The 25,188-nt window shown below is 38.0% G+C and overlaps 1 protein-coding gene across 1 annotated transcript in view; it reads right to left on the reverse strand.

Annotated features, from left to right (window-relative positions):
- Positions 1-25,141, reverse strand: part of LOC131198230 (collagen alpha-3(VI) chain-like) — a 126,194-nt gene extending 101,053 nt beyond the window's left edge. The window contains exons 1-8 of the mRNA XM_058182722.1: positions 24,508-25,141; positions 20,853-21,440; positions 19,261-19,866; positions 18,023-18,646; positions 14,607-15,158; positions 11,485-12,042; positions 8,651-9,229; positions 6,629-7,204 (exon numbers count right to left, since the gene is read on the reverse strand). Coding sequence (XP_058038705.1) covers positions 6,629-7,204; positions 8,651-9,229; positions 11,485-12,042; positions 14,607-15,158; positions 18,023-18,646; positions 19,261-19,866; positions 20,853-21,440; positions 24,508-25,141 — 4,717 coding nt within the window. The remainder of the gene's footprint in view (positions 1-6,628; positions 7,205-8,650; positions 9,230-11,484; positions 12,043-14,606; positions 15,159-18,022; positions 18,647-19,260; positions 19,867-20,852; positions 21,441-24,507) is intronic.
- Positions 25,142-25,188: the final 47 nt, after the last annotated feature.

A 25,188-nucleotide genomic window follows, 5' to 3' on the forward strand; every position in this document is an offset into this window, starting at 1 on the left:
ATTGTAAGCTTACTGAGGTCCCTGCTTTCTCACCTCCCAGCATGTCCCCTATCAGTTTTTGTCCTGTTGGCGAGGCCGTCATTTGTGTAACTTTTTTTGCAACTTTGATCATTGTTGTAATATTTGACAGATCTAGTTTCTTAAATAATTTCATCCACAAGACCATACAAAATTCTATTTCCTTTCTCCTCCTGAAGTTTATTTTTATGATCAACCCTTAAATATTGAATATTCTCTCAATTACATTTTTTTAGAATTCATTAACTGGAATAATCAGATGCTTAGATATTTAAATAGTATAATTAGTTAATAATATAATTAATAATAAAGAAATAATCTTAACAATATCTATTTCCACTATAACTTAAATTAACAATACCTAATTGAACATGAGTATATTACTTCAGATAAAGATAAAGAAGGGGTACATAGGCAAAGATACAAAGCTAAGAGAGATAATATTAATAGTTACTCCAAATCTAAATTATTTACTCTTATTTTCAATTAGATTTATCTATTTATATACACTAATTTATAATATATCACTATTTTCAAGAGTCAAAAACAACAAATAATAAAAATAAAGAAAATCTAGACATATACCATATTATTTACTTCTAAATAGACACTATACACAATATACACCTCTGGCTTCTTATCTCCCCAGCCTAAAGTTTCTTGGTGATTCTAAACAAGTTCTCCACTCTCCTACTTCCTTGCACTCAGATCCTCTTCCGTTCGCTACTTTCCAGTTCCTTCATCCAAGATGTCTGCTCCTCTTAATATGCACTGTCACTGTTACTGTCACTCTAATTCACACTCCAAGCCTCTTCGTTTAAATTGTTCATCCACACTCCACCTTTTTTCACTTTAAAATCTCAATCCAATTAGTCCCAATCTTTACCAAAGTTCAAATTCCTTCCTTACTCTTCCTTTCAACTCCTCCAATCACCCTCTTTTTTCTCTTCAGCTTCTTTCATGCTGTTCCGCTCCACCGCCCAGCGTGCAGCCTTTCCTCCTTTTAGAGACTCCCTTGTCACACCTTGTAAATTCCACCAAATGGGGGAAGTAGCCGACTAGCTCACTCAGTCCCATTTCTGATCACTGATGTTTTGGCTGTTTTTCCACTTTTTGCTTCCTTCTCTACAAATGGGCCATCAAGCCTCCGGATTCAACTATTACAGCCGATCTCTTCCACATTGAAATTCAAGGGGTTCTTCTTTTCGTAACGGGGGATTGCGCATGTCCCCATTACCCTGAGAATTTTCCCTCTACAGATCCGACTGCTCCAGGATCAGTTCCTGCCGTTACCAGCTTCCATGCGCGGAAAATCAATCCAAAAAGATGGGGATCCTTTTCTTGGATCGCAACTCTGTGACGTCACCCCGGAAGTCCCCAACAGCAAAAACAAATTACTAGGCACTCTATTTTAAGAAAAGTTATGTGTGCCAATTGCATCATTCTACATCTCAGAGTTTTAAAGTTGCAGCTTATCTGCAGTCCTACATAAACAAGTAGGAAAAATCTGTTAGGTGTCAAGCCAATCTTTGCTTTTATTTTGTGTATCTGTCTGTTCTTTGTCTTCTAGTCCTGATCATTTTGAACCAGAGGTGGGTTTCAGCAAGTTCTGACCAGTTCTGGAGAACCGGTAACAGAAATTTTGAGTAATAAACCAGTAATAAACCGGTAATAAAAATTCTGACTGGCCCCAACCCCATCTATTCTCTGCCTCCTGAGTCCCAGCTTATCAGAAAGAAATCAGGATTTTGCAGTAACCTTCCCCTGCCATGCCCACCAAGCCATGCCACACCCACCAAGCCACACCTACAGAACCGGCAGTAAAAAAATGTGAAACCCACCACTGCTTTAGACTGCTTTATCTTGATTCTTGGTTTGTCAGACTTTGATTTTAGATTACTATTTTCGCTTTCCAGAAAGATATTTGGGATGAGACTGATCTAAATTATTCTTCCAGCTACAAATGAGTAGATTAGAATTGGAATTTATGAATCTTGGTCCTCAATGACTTCTGAAGGCTCTGTCTTTAGAAATGTATTCTATCACTGAGTCATTCTAATTTTAGAGATTTCATGCTAATTTTAGCCTGAATCAACTGACCTGGGTTTTAATATTTAACTCTTATCAAGTTGTCTCTATACAAATAAATAAATATACAAATAAATAAATAAATGGACTCCAGAGGATGGTAGAGGACAGGAAGGCTTGGAGGAATGTTGTCCATGGGGTCGTGATGGGTCGGACACAACTTCGCAACTAACAACAACAACAACAACATACAAATAAGGCTATAATTAAACTATAACTATAGAACCCATTGATAAAAGAAATTCTGTATCACTAAAATTAATAGTGATAGTACTGGATCCAAGAAAATGTAATATATACATATACATATACATATCCAACAAACTGATTACTATAATGAAGCAATTGAAACACATACTAATAGCAAGTCTGTCTTATGTGATCTTAATTATAACTTAATATGTCAGCCTTCATCTAGAATATTGTTATATTCAAATTCTGATTTAAAATTATTTACTACCTCATATGGTTTTGATAAAAAGAGGTAAAGCTTGAGGACGTCTGTATATTGGGGATATTTGGTGAATTTTATCTTCAACTCTGAATAATTTCTCCAGGGTTGTTTCATGTAAATATAAAACAGCACACTAAATTAAAACTGAGCCTCATGGAATCTATAATATAACTGCAAAAATTTCTGAATTGTATTGCCATCACAGAGGGCTAGTGTAGAAGTGCAGTGGCTCAATGGCTTAATGATGATGGAAATGATCTCTGTTCTAACCCTAACCCTAACCCTAGCACTGGGTGGCAGGATGAGCTCCCAATGCTGACCTCAACTTCTGTCCACCTAACAGTTCAAAAGCATGTTCTATGTGAGTAGATAAATAGGTGGGAAAACAAGTTGGTCTCTGTACAGGCAATCTCTGTACATGCCTGATTGTGATGCCCATTTATGATGCAAGGTGGCTCCAGGGAAGAGAGAGGACCTAGGATGACACTTCTAAAAGAGCTGCTTGTCATTCTTTCTGGTACGAAACCAGCTCATCCTCCTGTGTTGCACCTTGCAAAGCATGCAGGCATGTCCAATCAGCAACTAATCAGAATCTTCATTGGCCTACTGAGACCACACACACCCCACCAACTCCATTCAACCCATCCATGGAAAACTGGGACTCCTACATAATTCGCTTTGATGGAAGCAAATGACCTCCTGGGACTCTCAGACAATAGGAAGAGGGCACTCTTCCTCAGTTACTGAGGGTCAGAGGTGTTTGAGCTAGCCAAGGTGCTTACAGCATCAGTGGTCATGCAGACAGTGCCCTGGACTACACTGAATGACTACAGACCAGTTGCTTTAACATCTGTGGTCATGAAAACCATTGAAAGGCTAGTGCTTTCCCACTTGAAAACCATCATGGATCCACTGTTAGACTCCTTGCAATTTGCATACCGAGCAAATAGATCAACAGTATATATCCTATAACATCTTGAGTCTCCAAAGACCTATGCAAGGGTCCTCTTTGTAGACTTTAGTTCAGCATTCAATACCATCATTCCAGACACTCTTCTAACTAAGCTAAACCAGCTACAGGTACCGGAACAGACTTGTAAGTGGATCACAAGCTTCCTAACAAACAGGAAGCAGCAGGTGAAGCTAAGCAAGATCACATCAGATACCTATACAATTAGCACAGGGGGGCCCCAAGGCTGTGTGCTCTCCCCACTTCTCTTCTCTCTGTATACCAATGACTGCATCTCCAATGATCCATCTGTTAAACTACTGAAGTTCACAGATGACACAACAGTGATTGGTCTCATTCGAGACAAATCTGCATATAGACGAGAGGTCGAACGACCAGCCTTGTGGTGCGACCAAAACAATCTGGAACTGAACACATTCAAAACTGTAGAAATGGTGGTAGACTTTAGGAGAAACCCTTCCATACTTCTACCTCTCACAATACTAGACAACACAGTATCAACAGTAGAAACCTTTAAATTTCTAGGTTCTATCATATCGCAAGATCTAAAATGGACAGCTAACATCAAAAACATCATCAAAAAAGGACAACAAAAAATGTTCTTTCTGCGCCAACTCAGTAAGCTGAAACTGCCCAAGGAGCTGCTGATCCAGTTCTACAGAAGAATTATTGAGTCTGTCATTTGCACCTCTATAACTGGTTCAGTTCTGCAACCCAACAAGAAAGACACAGACTTCAGAGGATAATTAGAACTGCAGAAAAAATAATTGCTACCAACCTGCCTTCCATTGAGGACCTGTATACTGCATGAATCAAGAAGAGGACCGTGAAAATATTTACAGATCCCTCACATCCAGGACATAAACTGTTTCAACTCCTATCTTAAAACGACGCTATAGAGCGCTGCACACCAGAACAACTAGACACAAGAACAGTTTTTTCCCGAAGGCCATCACTCTGCTAAACAAATAATTCCCTCAACACTGTCAAACTATTTACTAAATCTGCACTACTATTAATCTTCTCATCGTTCCCATCACCAATCTCTTTCCACTTATGACTGTATGACTGTAACTTTGTTGCTGGTAATCCTTATGATTTATATTGATATATTGACCATCATTTGTGTTGTAAACATAACGCTTGATGAAGGTATCTTTTCTTTTATGTACACTGAGAGCATATGCACCAAGACAAATTCCTTGTGTATCCAATCACACTTGGCCAATAAAAAAATTCTATTCCAGAACACACTTCAAACATGCCGTCCAAGATCGTTAGGTGACATAAATTCCACCGCAGAGCCCAGGACGAAAGTGTTGTGACTCGTCCTCCGTCCTCTCCTCAGCCGGGCCTCTCCCGTCTCCAACCAGGCCTTTTGTCAGACTCCGAGTCTGATAATGAAGATGAACAGCCTGTCATGACTCCAGCCCCCGGCCCTGGCCCCATGCCCGGAGAGGATTCAAGGAGTGAAAGGAGAAGCCCAATAAACCTCACTCATACAGCATGTGTTTCTTTGGCTCAGCCTTCAGAGCAGGAAGCCAGCCAGGTGGTGGAATTACCCGGGCCTACTCCCTCTGACCCCTCCCTTTCCCAGACGCTGACAGCAGATCCAGCTGAAGACAATTCAGAGTAGGCGGCCCCTCACTTCCGGAGATCTGAGAGGCGATGCCAGCAGAAGGAAGGGTGGGGCAGGCCTGGATAAATGCTGAGTCATGGAGCCACACCCACAGCCTATATAAAGGACCTGCTTTTGGCATTCCAACCTTGAGTCAAGCAAAGTCTTCTCTAGTTTGCTGATACCGGACCGTATCGCAGAAGTCACAACTTGGACTCCTGCCTGCCCTGATAAACCTCGAAGAAACTTGGCAAGCTGCAGAGGCTTCATTGCCAAGTTTGTTACGGACTTCCTTGACTCGTTCGTCAGAGTGGGGGTGGGACACAACAGAAGGAGAGATGATAAACCAATACATCAAAGTACTAAGAAAGGCCGTGGCATACTGTGAGTTGGATGAGGTGCTGTTAGATAGGCTCGTCTGTGGAGGGAGGGATATCAACCTGCAAAAGCGCTTGTTAGCAAAGCTTAACCTCACTCTGCAGACAGGCAAGTTGCTAGGATGTGTCCTGCCTCTTCTATCGCCCAATCTAACAATGTCCTACAGCTGAGCTGGTAAATTGGCAGCCAAACTACAATTCTGCATTAGCATTGTGGTCTCCCTGTTAATGTGCCTTATACACTGTAAGCCGCCCTTAGTCTTCGGAGAAGGGCGGGGTATAAATGTAAACAAAAAAAAATATATGTAGCAATAGCATATGCAAATGAGACTGAAAAGAGGAGGAGGGGGGAGGAGGGGGAGGAGGGGTGTTCCAATACCAATTCAGCTTATTCAAAAATGTCAAAATGAAATGGTTCAGTTTTTATCAAGAAAAACCACACAGGAATTTCAAAAACATTGCACTACTCCCTCTCTTTCATTGATTTTATTAATTTCTATCTAAACCTTGATCTAAAATCCAGTACATTTCAATTTTACATTGCTTTTGCTATCATTTTTGTAGTCTTTTAAATTACTGTAATCTACTTTCCTCAATACCAAATTCATTCAAGATTTCTACAATTTCCTCTTTAATTTTCTTCACACAATTGCAGCCTATTTTTCCCTTCTAATAGATAATATCCTTCTTCTTTTTTTTTTTTTTTTTTGCATTTATATCTCACCCTTCTCTGAAGACTCAGGGCGGCTTACACTATGTTAACAATAGTCTTCATTCTATTTGTATATTTATATACAAAGTCAACTTATTGCCCCCAACAATCTGGGTCCTCATTTTACCTACCTTATAAAGGATGGAAGGCTGAGTCAACCTTGGGCCTGGTGGGACTAGAAGCTGCAGTAATTGCAGGCAGCTGCTGTTAATAACAGACTGCATTAGCAGTCTGAGCCACAGAGGCCCCTTTGCTTCTTAATTGAAGCAAAGCAATTGCTTAAAAAGAAAGCATTAAAACTATTTATCTCATCTTTTGTAAATAAAATTAAACCCTCTGAGGTGAAGAATATAAGATGGAGATGTATAGAGTTTTTAAATGCGAGACTTACCAGGAGAGGGTTTATCGCCAGGATTACAGATCTCTTTGACAATCTTCCTCATATCACTTTGCAGTTGTTCAAAGTCCTTCAACACATATACTCTGTTAGAAAAGCCAGCAATTTGCAGGAGCTCAAAATAATTGAAAGTACCAATGCCTATTACAAAGACTTGGATGCCATTTTTCCTTAAAACAATGGCTGCATCCTCCACTTTATCATCAGACAGCCCATCTGTGATGACAATCAAATACTGCATGACTCCATTATATTGTCGGCCACCATTGGCAGGTTCAAAGAAGCTCCTGACAAATTTCAACCCTGTGCCTGTGAAAGTGCGAGATTTTAACTGTGCAATTACATCAATCTTCTTTTTTATGGCACTATTATTAAAAAATTCATTGAGATAAAATTCTTTCTGAGGTTCTGTGCTGTACTGAGCCACCCCAACCCGGACTTTGTCCTTTGCAATGATAAAGCTGTCAACTACTGTTTTCATGAATGTCTTCATAGTCAAAAAGTTCTGTCCTGAAATGCTGTTTGAGCCATCAATCAGAAACACGAGATCTACTTCTTCAGTACCACAAGCTGCAAAAAGAAAAATCCATTTGATTGTGAGATATAAAAAGATGAAGTATCTTTTAACACACGTATGGTAATATTCTGAATTCTTCTAGGAAATAGGTTCTATTAAGTTCAGTGAGACTTACTTCTATAATTCCAAAAATTATTATTGGGTAATAATCCCAGAGAAATCAGTAGACTTTCCAGAAAATATATTCAATGTTTTATATATATAATACTTTGTGTTTTTGCAAAATTAATAAAGAAACTTTTAGCACTAAAAATACTACAGATAACCCTTGGCTTACGACAATTTGTTTAACAATGATTCAGAGTTACAATAGGGTTGAAAAAAAGACTTATGTCCTTTTCTCGAAGTTAAAGTTATTGCTTTATCCATGGTCACGTGATTGCAATTTAATGCTTGGCAATTAGTTCACATTTTGCAGTCATGTAGTCACAGCCATGTAATCACTCAACCAACAAGCAAAAATCACTTAAGAGTTTCATGATTTACTTAATGACCATGTGATTTGTTTAACTACCAGGGTCACAACGATCATAAAATTGGTTCTGGTTGTGGGATGCCTTGTTCAATGAATGCATCAATTAGTGACTAAAATTCCAACTCCAATTGTGGTTGAAAGTGGAGAACTATCTGTACGATATAGATAATAGAATCAAATCTAATATGGCCAGGCTGATGGCCAGATTTGGACTGTATCATGTTAAAAAAAGGATAGGTTATCTCATAACATATTAAACTTTGATGTGCTGCAAGATACCTCCTAATGTGTACCTTGAGGACTGAAACCTTTAAGAAGGAAAATTGTCATTTCCAGCACTTTATTTCCTCTAATGTTGGTTATTTATATTATTTAATCTTGGTAAGAGGAGAGGGGAGCTTTGGGTTGTTGTTGTTCAATGTCTCCTGAAGTGGCACACTGATTGTATTATATATTCTTCATAGCCTAAAAAAACTGTTCTGCAATATGAATAATACAGAAGCTGAAGGAAATGAAATATACTTCTTTCCAAATGATCAATAAATTACATGAATTAGATGCATAGAAAAGTTAATTATATGATTGTTGTCTTGTACTTCCCAGACCAAGTTCCTGCACTGTAAACAATATCCAGTATATATCCTAATATCCCAACCTGACCCCTACCAATAGTTTGCAATGTTCAGTAGAATAAACGTACCCCAGCCTTGTCAAAAGTTGCGTATGACATCTGTTTTTCATTTGGCCAAGATGCAGGTTTTTAGAAACTATCTTGCCAAACTAAGGGAAGCCAGGAGCAAAATGAGGGAGTGCAGAGGGAAGAGGTTCGACTAGTCCCCAATTCAATTCTTCCAGTCCATCCCAAGTGGCTTTACTCACCAAGTGAGAAGAAGATTTAATGTAGCAATATATAATGAATGCTAATAATAAATAACATGTATACATTAACAAAGATTCTAGTTACCTGGTTTTGATTCATCACATATAAGATAAGTTATGTTTTCATATAAACTGTCCAGTGCATTGTAACTGGAAGTAAAAAACCATCTTTCCTTCTCACCAACTATTTCTGCTAGTTCTGTTCTACTAGCATCCTCTATCCCAACAGCAATGACCTTGATACCTTCTTGCTTCAAAGCCTGAACTGCTGCTGAGAGATTAGATCTATCTGTGGGTGTTGTTGGTTCATCTGTAATCAAAATGATGATCTTTGTGAGACCTAGGTATGATGTTCGGCCACCATAAGCAGAACCAAAGCGTTCCCTTGCAAAATTCAAAGCTCTTGTTGTATAGGTTAATCCTTTTAAAGGAACTAGGTTTTTAATGGCTTCCCTTAGTTGAGATTTTGTGGAATAGGTATTTAGCTGAAATTTTTCTTCCGGTAGAGTACCAAAGATAACAGCTCCAAACTGAACACTGTCTTTGCCCACAACGGAGTCATTCACAATTGCTTCCATAAGCCGTTGCATCCCCTTGAACTCTGTAACATCTCTGGATCCATGAACTACGAAGATTATGTCAGCAACTTCAGTTCGCCTGCATACTGTCATTGGAAAAGCAAAATGGCAGTGTTAAAATAAAGTTTTGCTTCAATAATCTAACATCAAGTGCTTCCTTAACCTTGCTATTGGGACAATTCTTTGAAAAAGATTAATTGCTAAAGGTAGGGTTAAAATAGAAAGGATAGAGAACAATAGAGAATAAAGTAGAACTGGAGAATAGGTGACTGTCCAGAGTTTAAGAGCTATAGCTCTCAAAAGCCCTAGGAGGAATAGGTCTGGGGTCAATTGCTGAAAGCTGTAACTCAGCAACATCCTGAGCAGCACTCAAACAAAGTGCTTAAACCAAGGTAGGATTCAAAATAATTGCGCATTTTGCAAAGGTAACTGTTGAGAATAAGAAAAATGATCTTGATGGAGAGAGGAGGGATCCATTACCAAAGCAACAAGGAGGGAAATACTGCTTAAGCCAAACAGAGAAGGAAGAACAAGGACCCATATAGTCCTTGATTTATGACTATTCTTTTAGCAATGATTCAAAGTTATAATGGCCTTGTCAAATGTGGTTTAATAACACTTACTCAATACTGTACTCACACTTATGGTAGTTTTACCATCACCATGGTCACAATTGCAATGTGGGTGCTTAGCAACTAGCTTGCATTTATGACTGGTTGCAATATCCTGCAATCATGATTATGATTTGCAAGCTTTTTTGCCAATTTTTTGCCAAAAAAAACAACCCACCCATTGAATAAGATGGATTCGCTTAATGACCATGTTATTCACTTAAAAACTGCATTATGAAAATGTTCATAAAACCAATCCAGCTTGAATTATGACTGCAATATATGATAGAAATTCCAGTCCCATTTGTGCTTATAAATTGAGAACTATCTGTAATCTGAGTTGCAAGATTATGTTACTATTTTTTTTCTTCCATTCAGTCATATCTTACTGAAGCCCCTGAACTGTTACTATAATGAATTTTAACAAAGTAATTTTAGTCTTAATATGGAGTTGATTATTTTTTGATCAGAGCTACATTTTGGTGGTTGACACTGGAATTATTCAAATTATGCAAATGAACCAGAGCACTGTCTACTCTTTTAGCATCTAACAATTATATTTTCAAAAATTCTCTGTCTCTTGATCAAGGGCAGATTCCATAGCATCTTATGAGATACTCTTGTAATATTATATAAAATAACATGGAGTTCATCAGATCATGGATACTTTTCTCAGGAATATCGTGTAGGGTAGAGGAAATAATGACTATGGTTGTTTTGTGCACTAGTGAGTTAGAGTTAGAGTTTCTTTGAAGCCTATCGGCTTTTTTTGAATAAGTCAGTTTTTCCAATTCTCTCTCAAAAATACCTTTTTATATAGATAAAATGTAAGAGAATCCATACTATATAATCTGCATTATATTTCCTTCAAATTTCATAACATAAAGGACAATTTAAAACATCAATATGACTGGATAAATCCTAAAGAGAGATGAAAATGTTTTGCTGTCTGAAAGCAGTTTGATTAATGCTTAAATCCTACTTTTCAAAAGAGCTACGGGTAATGAACAGTCACTTGAGAACAGCACAATTATTTAGGATGGAAACTAGGATAGAAAGAGGTTGCAGGATACAATTAGCTCTAATCTCAAACCTTTTACTGCTGTTTTTTATATGATTACTTGCCCTGTGAGGTAATCCAGACAGGAAACACAACCAGAAGTATGAGTATGAGGACAAGAAACACAACCAGGAGTACAATAAATCTTTATTGTAAGGTTAAATTGGCCCTTACTCTTCTGCTGTACTATGACAGCATTAAGACTTTGCCCTGTCTGTTAGCGCAAGGTGCAATTCTGGGGGTGGTTGATGGCTTAAGGGCAATTCCTCTGTCTTTTTAACTTCTCAATTTGTTTTCTAAATTTGTCTATTTTTTATAGATTTTTATGGCTTTATTTGTAAACTTCCCACTGTCACTTAGTGTATAAATTTCATAAATAAATAAATAAATGGTCTTGCAAGATTGAAAGTATTTCTCCCCTTCTTTTCTTTTACTCTTGGAAAAGCTAGGGTCTCTTTTCCCACACTTTCCCTCCTTCTGTAGGCTGAGATAGCTTTTACATGCTGTTCAATTGCCCAGTCTCTCCCTCCTGTCTCCCAAGGTCATTCCCACATGCCACTACAATAATTAAGCCTGACCTTGGCAATATCTGGTTCAGGGTTATAGCAGAAAATATGGAGAGTGCAAAATAATTTTCTGAAGAAATAACGTATTTCACTTCTATACTTACCCTCCTTGGGGTTGCAAATTTGAAATAGAATTGGCTTCACCAGAAACATGAGCGATTCAAAATAATTCTCTGAAAATACTTTATCCTGAGTGCCAGCAATGTCTAAAAGCTGGGAGTAGTTTTCTTTCAGTATTCCAATGGCATAGATGACAACACCTTTGTTCCTGAGTGCTCTGGCTGCGCTTCTTACATCATCGTTAGATTCCTCATCTGTGACCAGTATCAAATATTGTTTTACACCCAAACGCCCTCCCCTAGATGTGTCAAAGTAAGGGGAGGCAAAATCTAGAGCTGTTCCAATTCTGGCTCCTTCTTGAACCTGCCTCATTGTACTTATTGCTTTCCTCAGGTCAACCTTGTTGTTGTACTTGTTCAGTGGGAAAACTTCTTCTGGATTGACGCCAAATTGGAGCAGCCCAATCTGAATCTTATCAGCTCCAATATCAGATTTGTTTACAATTAAATTAGAAAAATTCTTGATCTGTTCAAATTCAGATTGATCCATACTTTCTGATGTATCAATTAGTAAAATTATGTCAGCTTTCAAATTTTTACAGGCTGAAAATAATAAATGAAAAAGAGATGTAAACATTAAATAACTGAGCAAAATGTAACAGGTCCAGTAATAGGACATTTTTATGATTCAAATCAAGAAGACCTTGGCATTCACTACCTAATGTTTTTGACTGTACACAATGTCTACTCAGAGGTCATTCTTACCAAATTTCTTAACAAGAGATTTTCCAGAACTTAGGCTGCATTTCATCTTTGCAAGTGAGTTTCCACTTTTTAAACAATTATGGGCTTTGTTCAGCTTCCTAAAATAATGCAAAATTAATTACTTGGGTGTGTTAAGAAACTTTTATAAAGCAGTTAACTATATTGCAATTGCTGTATATGTAATAATGGACATTTCTGGAGATTGATTCTCCAAAAGTTAACTTGTTCAGTTAACTATATTGCAATTGCTGTAATATGTAATAATGGACATTTTTGGAGATTGATTCTCCAACACCTTAGGACATGCCTCCCGGACTTCGGCAAATATCAGGGGTAACAGGTTGACAGATGACACCATAGCTACAGCTTTACATTCTGTAATGAGCCATCTGGAAAAGCCCAGGAACTATGTCAGGATGCTTTTCATAGACTATAGCTCGGCCTTCAACACCATTCTGCCAAACATCCTTATCAAAAAGCTGACTGACTTGGATTTTCCCTCTTCCATCTGTGACTGGATCAAAGACTTTCTGAGGGACCAGCCACAATCAGTGAGGGTTGTGTCTGTCATATCCATCCCCCTGAAGCTTAGCACTGGCTATCACAAGGTTGTGTGCTCAGTCCCTATATGTATTCATTGTACACACATGATTGTGTAACATCAGACCCATCTACTGTGATCATTAAGTTCACAGATGACACCACTATCCTGGGTCTTATTACAGGTAGAGACGAAACAGCGTACGGGGGGAGGTTCAAAAACTTTCCACATGGTGCTAAAAAAACAACCTGTACCTAAACATCAGCAAGACCAAGGAGATGGTATTGGACTTCTGGAGGAAAAAAAAGGAACTTGCCCCACTTTACACTGAGGGGGGCTGTGTAGAGAGAGTTTCCTCCTTTAAATTCCTGAGAGTCCATCTCAGCGAAGACCTCATCTGGAAAAACAACAGATCCAGGTGGCCAGGAAGGCCCAATAGAGACTCCATTTCCTTAGGGTCTTGCATAAAAACATGGTGGAACAACTGATGACCTCCTTTTACTGGTCCACAATAGAAAGCATCCTCACTTATTGCATCATGGTATCAGTGGTGGCATTCAAGTAATTTAACAACCAGTTCTCTGCCCTAATGATTTCTTCCAACAATCAGTTTGCCAAACTGTTCAGAAAGTTAACAACTGGTTCTCCCGAAGTGGTGTGAACTGGCTGAATCCCACCACTGCATGGTATGGCATGCTGGTCTAACAGCTGCGGATAGAAAAACATTACAGATGGTGGTGAGTATAGCACAAAACATTGTGGGCTGTCCCCTGATACCACTAGATGAGATTTCTAGGGCTCGTTGCCTTAGAAGAGTAAGGAAAAGTCTCAGGGACGACTCTCACCCTGGTCATCACTTCTTTACCTTCCTACCATCTGGAAGAAAATATAGAAGTATAGCCAGCCGCACAAACAGGTTGAAGAATAGTTTTTATCCGTGGGCTCTCAGACTCCTGAATGAGAAATAACATCATAACTATGTAGTATGATGGACTGCACGGCCAGCGCAATGTGTAATATGTTCACACTGGTGCAATAGGACTGGATGTTTTGTTAATATGATTTATTGAGTTAGGGATTTTCTGTCTTCACTGTGAGTTGTATTGTGTTGGGGGGGTGCACTGAGGGAGCTCAATCAATCTCATTGTACATATGTTGTGCACTGACAATAAAGATTTGAACTGAATTGACATGCTAGGGACAAAGAATGAACAATAGCTATGTTTTATATTATAATATTCATGCAGTTGTATTTTCTGAAGACAAATACCAGTAGAATCCAAGGTTCTTCACATTTACAGTATAAACCCCTCAGAATTATGTAATGAAATAGCATCTTTTATTGGACTAATATGTGTTGCTAATTAAACAGACAGAGTCACCAAGGTATGTGGACTTATTTGGAAGCTCTACTTGGAAGCCTAGCTAGGAGTTTGAATGTCCTGTTGCTTGGAAATACTTTGAAGATGGTTCCCTTAGTTATCTGTGTTTGCAGATCTTGTAGGGAGAGCAGAAACTCCTTTTAAAGCAATTTTTTTTTAAAAAAAAAAGAAAGAGTTAAAAACAGTAAAAAGTGAACCTCATATGAAAGCTTCTGTACTTGAAACAAGTGTCAGCCATACAGCCTTCCCACAGGATACTTTGTCCCTTAATAATCACCCCCAAAAGGTAGAGATTAAGAAAAGGAGTGTAATCAATCTTTTTAACCCAACAAAGGTGAATTCTTTGCAGGTGATACTTTGAAAACCAATATGATCAGTGTAGGAAAATGCAATTAGCGTAGTTAAAAGGAATTTGTTTGCCCATAAGAGGCATTCAGAAGATTTGTTATGATAATATTTCATTGAAGAAAAGACCTTACCCTCAGGAGAACAAATATCCTGTGCAATATCATGTTTGATGAGCTTCAGGGAATCAAAATCATTCAAAAAAAACATCCTGTCCTTGGTCCCAGCTATATCTTTTAGTTCTCTTTTTACAGCATCCTTGACACCTATGGCATATATAACAATCCCTGCACTTCGCAGCTCTTCTGCAGGTATGGTTACTTGATCCTGGGATTTACCATCTGTAATAACAATGAGAAACTGTGGGACATTGTCCCTGGCTGAAGTTTTGAACAAGTTGTTCATGTAGTGTAAAGCATCTCCAGTTTTAGTGCCACCACCAATCTGCCAGATCACTTTTATTGCGTCTTCTAATTGGGCCAATGTGCTGTACTCATTAATCAGAAACTCTATTTTGGGATCACTTGCATACTGAACCACCCCAAAACGAACTTGATTGGGGCCAATCTGGAACACGCTAATCATTTCTTTCATAAAGATTTTCATGTCAAGGAACTCTTCTGTCTGGATACTGCCAGAACTATCAATCAAGAAATAAATATCTGCTTCCTCTGTCTCTTCACAACCTAATGAAAAATAGGAGAGAGAAAAGTAAGAATGTCAATTCCTTTACTATGAAGCCTACATTCACTTTCAGTAAACATCAATGAGACATTTGATGACATTATCTCAGCTTCCCAGAACATAACTTTATGTTTATATACATTATATAATTATATATACATTATATATATTAAAGGCTACCACTTATCCAGTAGTTCCTTGCACAAGATTTATACAAAGAACTACTGCCTTAAGAACAAAGTTGGTATTGCATTACAATTAAGGATGAAGAAAAAAGTTGATTAGTTCATACTAAGTATGAAATTATATATTTCTCATTTTTGAAGCCAAAACACAAGCCAATACTCAGTAAGTCATTGGAAGCATTACATTATGAAAAATAGCAATAAATAAATCTATATGCTAGGTAATATTATAAACAAAAAGATGTATACTTTGAGAAAAATGCATACATATATAGTTTAATGCAAACACTTAAGCACAAGACAAAATGGCCATATTCACTTGCATAAAATGTAGCTCCTGTTAGCTTAGTGAAAATTTAAGGGATGCAGATTTGAAGTTCAAAGCATTCTTCTGCATCCTGTTTTTTCCCTAGAAAATTTGTTCTTCCCAGCCATTCCTAACCATGAAACTTTATCAGGGGCAATTTAAAATCCAAAGTTTGAAGATGGAGCACAGATGGAAATAGAATTAAGAAGTCCTTTCCTGCCTATTCCTGCTTTCAATGCTGTCCAGCTTTTGCTTTATGAAAAATGGAAAGAAGGAACAGAATAAGGTATGGATCCCTTAAACTGGGGAAGCAGGAAAATATGTCCGAAGTCAATCACATCCTGCAAATTTCATTTGTGATTATTAAAAACAGTTTAGTACCGGTATTTTATTATGTAGTTTTATTTGGGCAAAACAATTACCTGCCCAGTTTCTGTCTCTTTCTCTGCATCTTAGATAACTCTTAAAGGAGGGATGACAGGATGCTTTGGAACACAGCCACCACAAGTATCTTTGCTGGCTATAAAATAAAGCCATAGCTCCGTGATGGTGAACCTATGACACCTGTGCCGGAAGTGACATGCAGAGCCATCTCTCCAGACACACTAGCTGTCGCCCGTTCCTCTTCTAGTTTCCGGTGCAACCAGTTGGTCTTTGTGCGCGCAGGAGCACTGAAAACTGGAAGAGCAGCTCCCTGATGTGCATGCGTGCAGTGGGAAGCTACACTTCTGGTTTCTGGTGCACGCACATTGGCCAGTTGGTTTTTACACACGCAGGAGCACCGGAAACCAGAAGAGTAGCTCCCTGGCACACATGTGTGCTGGGAAGCTGAGCTTCCAGTTTCCAGTGCATTCATGCCAGCCAGCTGGTCTTCGCATACACAGGACCACCAGAAACCAGAAGAACAGCTCACTGGCATGCATGCGCACGCTGGGAAGCTGAGTTTCTGGTTTCTGGTGCATGTGCACCAGCCAGCTGGTCTTTGCACACACATCCATGCCAGAAACCGGAAGACCAAGTGATTGGCGTGCATGCCGGTGTTGGAAATCAGAAGTTAAGCTTCCTGGTGCATGCATGTGCATCAGGGAACTGTTCTTCTGGTTTCCAGTGCTCCCCCACATGCACATGCATGCTCCCATTTAGGCACTTGGTGCCAAAAAGGTTTGCCAGCACTATTATAGCTTCTTTTCCAGTCTTGATAATGGATTGGACATCAAATTTCCCATTTGCAGTGGCCAGCGTATTGCTTATCCCATACATAATAGAGCCTTTTGCTTTTGCTTAATACAGCTTTCTCCAAGATGAGGACCTTCCAGATAATGCAATATACAACACCCAGAATTTTCTCTTGAATTATTGAGTCTGTCATTTGCACCTCTATAACTGTCTGGTTCGGTTCTGCAACCCAACAAGAAAAACACAGACTTCAGAGGATAATTAGAACTGCAGAAAAAATAATTGCTACCAACTTGCCTTCCATTGAGGACCTGTATACTGCACGAATCAAGAAGAGGGCCGTGAAAATATTTGCAGATCCCTCGCATCCTGGACATAAACTGTTTCAACTCCTACCCTCAAAACGACGCTATAGAGCACTGCACACCAGAACAACTAGACACAAGAACAGTTTTTTCCCGAAGGCCATCACTCTGCTAAACAAATAATTCCCTCAACACTGTCAGACTATTTACTGAATCTGCAGTAATTAATTTAATTTAATTAATTTAATTAATCGTTTCATAGTTCCCATCACCAATCTCTTTCCACTTATGACTGTATGACTATAACTTGTTGCTGGCAATCCTTATGATTTATATTGATATATTATCATCAATTGTGTTGTAAATGTTGTACCTTGATGAACGTATCTTTTCTTTTATGTACACTGAGAGCATATGCACCAAGACAAATTCCTTGTGTGTCCAATCACACTTGGCCAATAAAATTCTATTCTATTCTATTCTACAACACCCAGAATTTTCAATTTCAATTCTATTACTCTGGCTAAGAATTCTAGTTGTGGCAGTTTGTATTCTGGAAGAGAATTCTAACAGGTAAAGGTCATGCTGAAGACCTTTTTTGGGGAGAAAGGGAATAAGTAGCAGAAGGTTGAACAGTGTGAATAGAATCAGAATAAGAGTAGGCTGATGACGACAACCTCCCCCACCTTGATTCAACTATCTTTCATTTGATGTCATCCATCCTTTACCTTATTTCTCTTCTTTACTAGCTGCACAAGAAAGAACAAAAGAGAAGGAATGAGGATATGTGTGATTGAGCAGATATGGCAAGTCCAAAAAACCCTCACTAACATCTAGTTTTCCAAAGTTTATTGAAATAGGATTTGGGATTAATCAAGATATCACTCTCTTACCTTCCTTCAGGGCACGAGACTGCACTGGAATTGCAAACGTTTGTGAAACTATTTCACTACAAAGTTGTTTTTTTATAACATATTCCAAGTTTGATAGTTGCAAGAAATATTCCATGGTTGTAACATGTTTCCTTGGGGGATGAGATGCAATTTTGTACAGTTGGCTGCTCGCAGAAATGTTTTGGATACCCACGACATAAACTGTAACACCTTCCCGGCGAAGCTTAGATGCAGGAACAGTGAAATCATCTAATGACTGACCATCTGTGATCACTACAGCCAACTGCTGTACTCCATAATTTTTCCTGCTTCCTGCTCTCTTGGTGAAAACTTTTTTCTTTAGGAAGTCTATAGCAGCACCCATATATGTTTGCCCCCCACGATATGGCAATCTTTTTAAATAGTTCATAACTTCTGATTTGTTTTCAAATGTATTCAGGCTAAACTCTAATCTTGGCTTATCACTGTAAAGTACCAAGGCAACTCGTACATTATCTGGGGCAATTTTCAGAGCACTGGTTATTTTGAGCAGGAATGTCCTGATCAGTTGAAAATTCTTTTGACCAATACGAGTGGATTCATCCACAAGAAACACAATGTCTGCCATTGAGGCAGAGGAGCAAACTAGAAACAAAATAAGTAGATAAAAGTTAGTAAAAACAAAGTGATAACAAAACAATCTTAAAAATTGCATCAAACTACTCTCAGGTAAGTGCATTTAACATTACTGTCTGACTTTTATTTGTTTAAGAAGACCCAAATAGATGAAGAAATAATTGGAAATCCTACTAAAAAGTTAGATACCAGAAGAGTAATACTGAAGACTATATGCTGAAGACAGAATGGAAGCTCATTAGTGAAAACAGTTCCCAAATTATCTATGATCTGCAGATTGCACTTATTGCCTATACTTAAGGAGGCTGTGCTGTCAACTAAATTCCAGGAAAGAAAGACTTGTTTAAGAAAACACCAACAGTTGCAATATACACACTCATAAACACACTGAAATATTTCCCCCTTTGAATCCAGAACTCTGCACAGACCTGATTATTGAAGTCCTTTTAAGAATTAATGACATTCTAGCTCAAGTAAATTCATCTGAAAAAATTTAGGAAATGATGTTCATTACTTCATATAATATACTATAATAATAATAATGTTTTGTTGTAGGAGCTGAATGAATTACATTGTCCTCCTTCTTAGTTTAATGTGTAATTCTTCTAGTGATATAAAAATACCTGCTGGCACATTTGCATCTAAAACAGACTCATACTCTTGCTGGACTGGTGCTTCCACAATATCTATGATGATCTTCTGAACCTGATCAAGATCCTCTATGTCATCAACCTGGTAAACTAAAGGGGAGGTAGCAATCACTTTCATTTCTTTCTCATCAGAATGTAAGATACCAACTGTTGCAATGTTCACTCCCATTTCTTTAAGATCTTTTGCAGGCTTCTTGACATCATCTTCAGATTTAGCGGAGGAAAAAATCACTATAAATTGTGGTGTTCCTTGATGAAGGCGGCTTCCGGCTTTCTCAACAAAATAGACTTCTCGCAAAAATTGGAGAGCACTGCCAATCCTCAGAGGGCCTCCCATGAAAACAATGCTCTGCTGAATGTGGTTAAGAATATCTTTCTTTATCTTATATCTGTTCAGCAAAAATTCCACTTTTCCTCCTTTGCTGTACTGTGCAAGCCCAATCTGGTATTTTTTAGGGCCAATGTCTAATTGTTCAACAATCTGGGAAATGATTCTTTTTACTTCTTCAAAATTGGCAGAGCCCATGCTTTTAGAAGAATCCAAAAGGAAAACAATATCAGCATAGCGCTTTGTGAATGCTGCAGAAAAAATAGAACAGTGTGCTTTTAAAAGACATGCAAGCTACAATAGAATTCACATTACAATTACAACTTATTTGCGACTAGCAATGTTCTACTACTTTGGCAACTATTTTTAAAAACATACCCACATGTTCTCAAAATTCTATTTTTGTCAGAAACCCCCAACAAATTAACACTTACACAAGGCTGGTTGGATTTAATTAGTTGCCAATTTCTATTGAATGGGACCTAAATTTCCCTGCCCCTTAACTTCAATTCCTTTCAAGAGTTATTTACCAGACAAATAAAGATTCAAGAGACAGTAGTATAAAGCTGCATACTTATTTGCTATCAGTTTAAAATCTGAAAATTTTTATCTTTGAAAAAAGATCTAAATAATCAGTGTCTCCACTCTAACTCACATAGGCATATACTGGTTCTAAACTGAAAATAGTTTAGTTACTGAAATTCTTATAATTTCATTTATCTCAATAAATCTTGCAAGAGGGAAATCACACTTGGAAAGCTGTTACAATCTGATTTTTATAACTTCCTTCTGCAACCTCTTTCTTGTAGAGTGGGAATAAAGAAAGTAACATTAGTTATAAAAAGACAAACAATTTGTGATGCCTATATTGCCTTCATTTTCTGTTTTGTGAGCCCCAGGGCACATTGTTGATATTCAACAGCAAAACTAATTACACACAGAAAGAGAGAGAAAAACTCTTTTAATGTCTTTGGCAAAAGAGATGGCAAAAAAAGCATTCAAATGTCTGTAGAACTTAACTTTAAAATTTTAAGGTGTTTTTTTTCTGTGCAAATGCAACTTTTTAAAAAGTACAGTAATGTCTGCAAAATTTTCCAAATTAAACATGGTATCACAGAAATCACAACATAAAAAGAAAATTGCATCATTTGCACAAAACTGTATAACCTACCACAGTAATAAAAGAATAAAAATACCTCCTGAAATCTTATATTACTAGCAGATGTCATTTAATTACCTTTAATCTGGCTCTCCAAAGCAAAGCACATTGTTTCAAGAAGGCTGTTGGTAAGGTCTTGAAGGATATCAAAATTGTCAATATTAAACAGAAACTTATTAAAAGGTTGGTTTGCAATATTCATAAGTTCAGAGGTGTTATGGATCCCAATCCCCACTGCATAAATTAAAATTCCTTCATTTCTTAATTTGTGGGCTGGAACTTTAACTTCATCGTGTGACTCCCCATCTGTGACTAGGATCAGTACTTGTGGGATATTTTCTTGGATTCTTCTCCCAGCAGATTCAGTGAAGTATTCATCCTTGATAAAATCCAAAGCAGCACCTGTGTAAGTGCTTCCTTTCTGTAAGGTCAAGTTCTCTATATGTTCTAGAATATCATTTTTCAAAGAATATTGGTTTAGATGAAATTCAGTAAAGATCTTGTCACTATACTGGGCCAGTCCAATTCTGACCTGGTCATGACCAACAAAAAGACTGGAAACCAAGGTGTAGAGGAAACTTTTCACCTTCTGAAAATTCTCCAGACCAATGCTTGTTGAACTGTCCACCATAAACACAATGTCGGCCACAGTGACTTTTCGGCATACTAATTGAGAAAAAAATAGAGAGAGAGAAAGAAAAAAGAGAGTTCATTAGCCTTTTCAATCAGAGGTTACTTCTGGCTTCAACATAACTTGAGAATTTCTTACTCTAATATAAATATTTTTTCCCAATGAATTTAGTTTGTTTTACTCAGAACCAAAATAAAATATGTTTAAAATATATATTCATTTATTTCTTCATAAAAGCATTATCTGGTTCAGGGGTGAAATCTAAAAATTTTCCCTACCGGTTCTGTGGGCGTGGCTTAATTGGTGGGTGTGGCTTTGTGGTCAGATGACTGGGTGGGCGTGGCCAATAACAATAAATAATAAAAATAATAAACAAAGTATTAAAAAACAATAAGAGGTACCAAAAACCAACTTTCACACTTTACACACATACAACACAACACAACTGACTCACACACAATGTAAAAGCAGCTGCACTTCACACTTCACATAGCCACAAAAAGCTCAAAAACCAGCTTTCACATTTTACACATACACAACACAACACGATTCACACACAATGTAAAAGCAGCTGCACTTCACACAGCCACAAAAAGATCAAAAACCAACTTTCACACTTTACAGACACAACACAACTGAGTCACACACAATGTAAAAACAGCTGTACTTCACACTTCATATAGCCACAAAAAGCTCAAAAACCAACTTTCACACTTTACACACACACAACACAACACAACACAACTGACTCATACACCATGTAAAAGTAGCTGCACTTCACACTTCACACAGCCACAAAAAGCTCAAAAACCAACTTTCACACTTTACACACACACACACACACACACACACAAACACACACACACAATATGCCACATACAGCTTTCTGAGATTTTGTGTGTTTGTGTAGTTAGAGTGAAACACTACAGAAACACACCAAATCTCAGAAAGCTGCACAAATATTTTATTTTATTTTATTGTGGACTTCAATTCCCAGAGTTCCTCAGCCAGACAGCATTAATCACTCAGTGGTGAAATAGATTAGCTAAATTTAGATTAGTCTAGTGCTAAAAGCGAAACTGGGGCTTTCCGGCTGTGAGAAAAGCCATGAGGTCGATCAGTAATCAGGTAAGTGGCTTAGACTCTTTTAAAAGGAGTTTTTCTACATGTTTTCTACAGAAAACATGTTTTTTAAGGTTCTGCTAATGAGGAACTCAGGTGAGATCCCCAGAGTAGCCTTTAAATTTTTTTTTAAGTTTAAAGGCTGCCGATCTCATCTGAGAGGAGGGATCCTCAAAGGCTTTTTTTTACTTTTAAAGGCAGGTTTCGGCTGAAGCAAAACCTTCTTTTAAAAGTAAAATAAAAACTCTCTGCTGATGGTGCAGCTCAGCAGAGGCAGGGGGCGGAGCCAGGGATTTTTGCTACCAGTCCTCCAAACCAGCAGCCGCCATTGCTACCGGATCACGCGATCCGGTCCGATCTGGGAGCATTTCACCCCTGATCTGGTTCTAGGCCAGTCACTGTATCAACTTTTTTTTTTATTTGAATTTATATCCCGCCCTTCTCCGAAGACTCAGGGCGGCTTACACTGTGTTAAGCAATAGTCTTCATCCATTTGTATATTATATACAAAGTCAACTTTTTATTGCCCCCAACAATCTGAGTCCTCATTTTACCTACCTTATAAAGGATGGAAGGCTGAGTCAACCTTGGCCCTGGTGGGACTTGAACTTGCAGTAATTGCAAGCAGCTGTGTTAATAACAGACAGACTTAGTCTGCTGAGCCACCAGAGGCCCTTAATGAAATCTGGTGCTTAATGACATCTGGTGTCAGAAAATGTAGTTAGCTACTAAATCACAACCCTTTATATTCAAAAGATCCAAATGTCTTCTGTTGTCAGAATAACAGTCATGCACTGCTTAAAGTGTAAAAAATCATTTAAAAGGAAGCCTGAAGGGAACATCTGATGCATTCTATGGAGAAGCCTATAGATGGAGCAATGAATAAAAATGACAAGCTATAATACTTTGGATAAGAGGTAAGGTAAGGTAATAAAAAATAAAACAAAAATGAGCATGGCCCAATTATAATGGGACTGAGAATCAATTACAGAATTCTTTGTATTTGATCTATTGTAATGATACACTTGCCCTGCTAAGGCAATGGCTTTCAAGCAACACTCTTGATTACATCAGCTAGGAGGCCAATAACTAAACATTGGCTTTTGTCCTATGGCTTGGTAAGCTACCACTGTCCACCTAAGAATAATTTAACTGCCGACCTTCAGGATGAATTAGAAAATAGGCATGAGTAACAACTTCACATTTCTCTTAAACTAAGAGGATTTATTCCCCGCCCCCCCCCCTCTCTCTCTCTCTCTCTCGGTTCGCCATCATGGGTCTAGACTCTAGAGGTTAACATCAGGCGAGAAACCAGAAGACCATGAATTCTAGTCCCATGAAAGCCAGCTGGGTGACTCAGGGTTAATCATTTTCTCTCAGCCTGTGACTTCAGCCTTAGGCAACAAGCTGGTTAGTCAGTTCCAGTCACAAGCAAATATTGATTGAAAAAAAGCAGACCCTGAACTTATGGGGAAACACTAGGAAGAAAAAAATAGATAAAAAATGAGATAGGGAGGAGGCAGTGTCTTATCCATTTTACATCAATAAAATTTACTCAAAATGATTTCTAAACAGCTCTTTTCATAATAGAATAAAAATCTGGAGAAATTGGAGCACCAATTTTAGTTTGCCCCTCTGCTCAGTATTTTAGTAAAAATGCCCTTACTGGTCTTTAGTGCAGCCATCCCCAAAGAACTCCACATACCACACTGAGAATTCTCACAGGATTACAGTATAATGTTAGTGCATCTGGAGTGCAAAGACTTGTTGGGATTGTGGGGGAGAGCAGGGGAGACTGCTTTATCCTTGCTATGCACTTGATGAACAACGGATTCCCATTTCCTGCCATAAGTCTGGCACTTGATAAGATGTTGCAAATTACACAAATCATTAGTGTTAATTTTATTATCTTTTGTATATAAAATGGGGGGGGTAGGAGTGCAATTTTCATGTAGATAACAATTAGCCTTTTTAACTTACCTGGAGAAATATGTATAAAGTCTTGAGAGGCTTCCTCAACAGTAGTACATAAAACTTGGAGTATGTTCTGAGAGATACCTCGCAAGCCAGCAAAATCCTCCACATCATAAACATGCTTTTCATCTGGATCACTAGCAATTTCCTGAAGCTCAGACAGAATAGCATCTTTGATGCCTATGGCGTAAAGTATGATGCCTGCATTCTTGACTTCTTCTGCTGGCCCAGAAAAGTTGTCTTGACTTTGTCCATCTGTTATCACTACTGCAATTTGAGGAATGCCTTCACTGTGTCGACTTCCAGCCATTTCACTGAACTGCTCATCTAGCATAAACTTTAAACTTTTTCCAGTTTTGGTGCCCCCACCTTTGTAGTTTAGATTTTGTATTTTCTTTAAAATGTCCTTTTTCTGATGGAAAAAATTCAACAAGAACTCATTGCGAGGATCATCACTATATTGAATCATCCCAACTTGAATTTTGTCTTTTCCAATGTCAAAACTGTTAACCAATGTATAGAGAAAGTCTTGTATAATTCTGAAGTTTTTTGGTCCTATACTCCATGATCCATCCACCATGAACACAATATCAGCGACAGAAGCTTCTCTGCAGACTGAAGAAACACATGATAATTTCATTTTCCATTCTTAGCATTAATTAATTTGTGGCTAATTCATTACTATTG

This window comes from Ahaetulla prasina, chromosome 4, assembly GCF_028640845.1.
Source record: "Ahaetulla prasina isolate Xishuangbanna chromosome 4, ASM2864084v1, whole genome shotgun sequence".
NCBI lineage: Eukaryota > Metazoa > Chordata > Lepidosauria > Squamata > Colubridae > Ahaetulla > Ahaetulla prasina.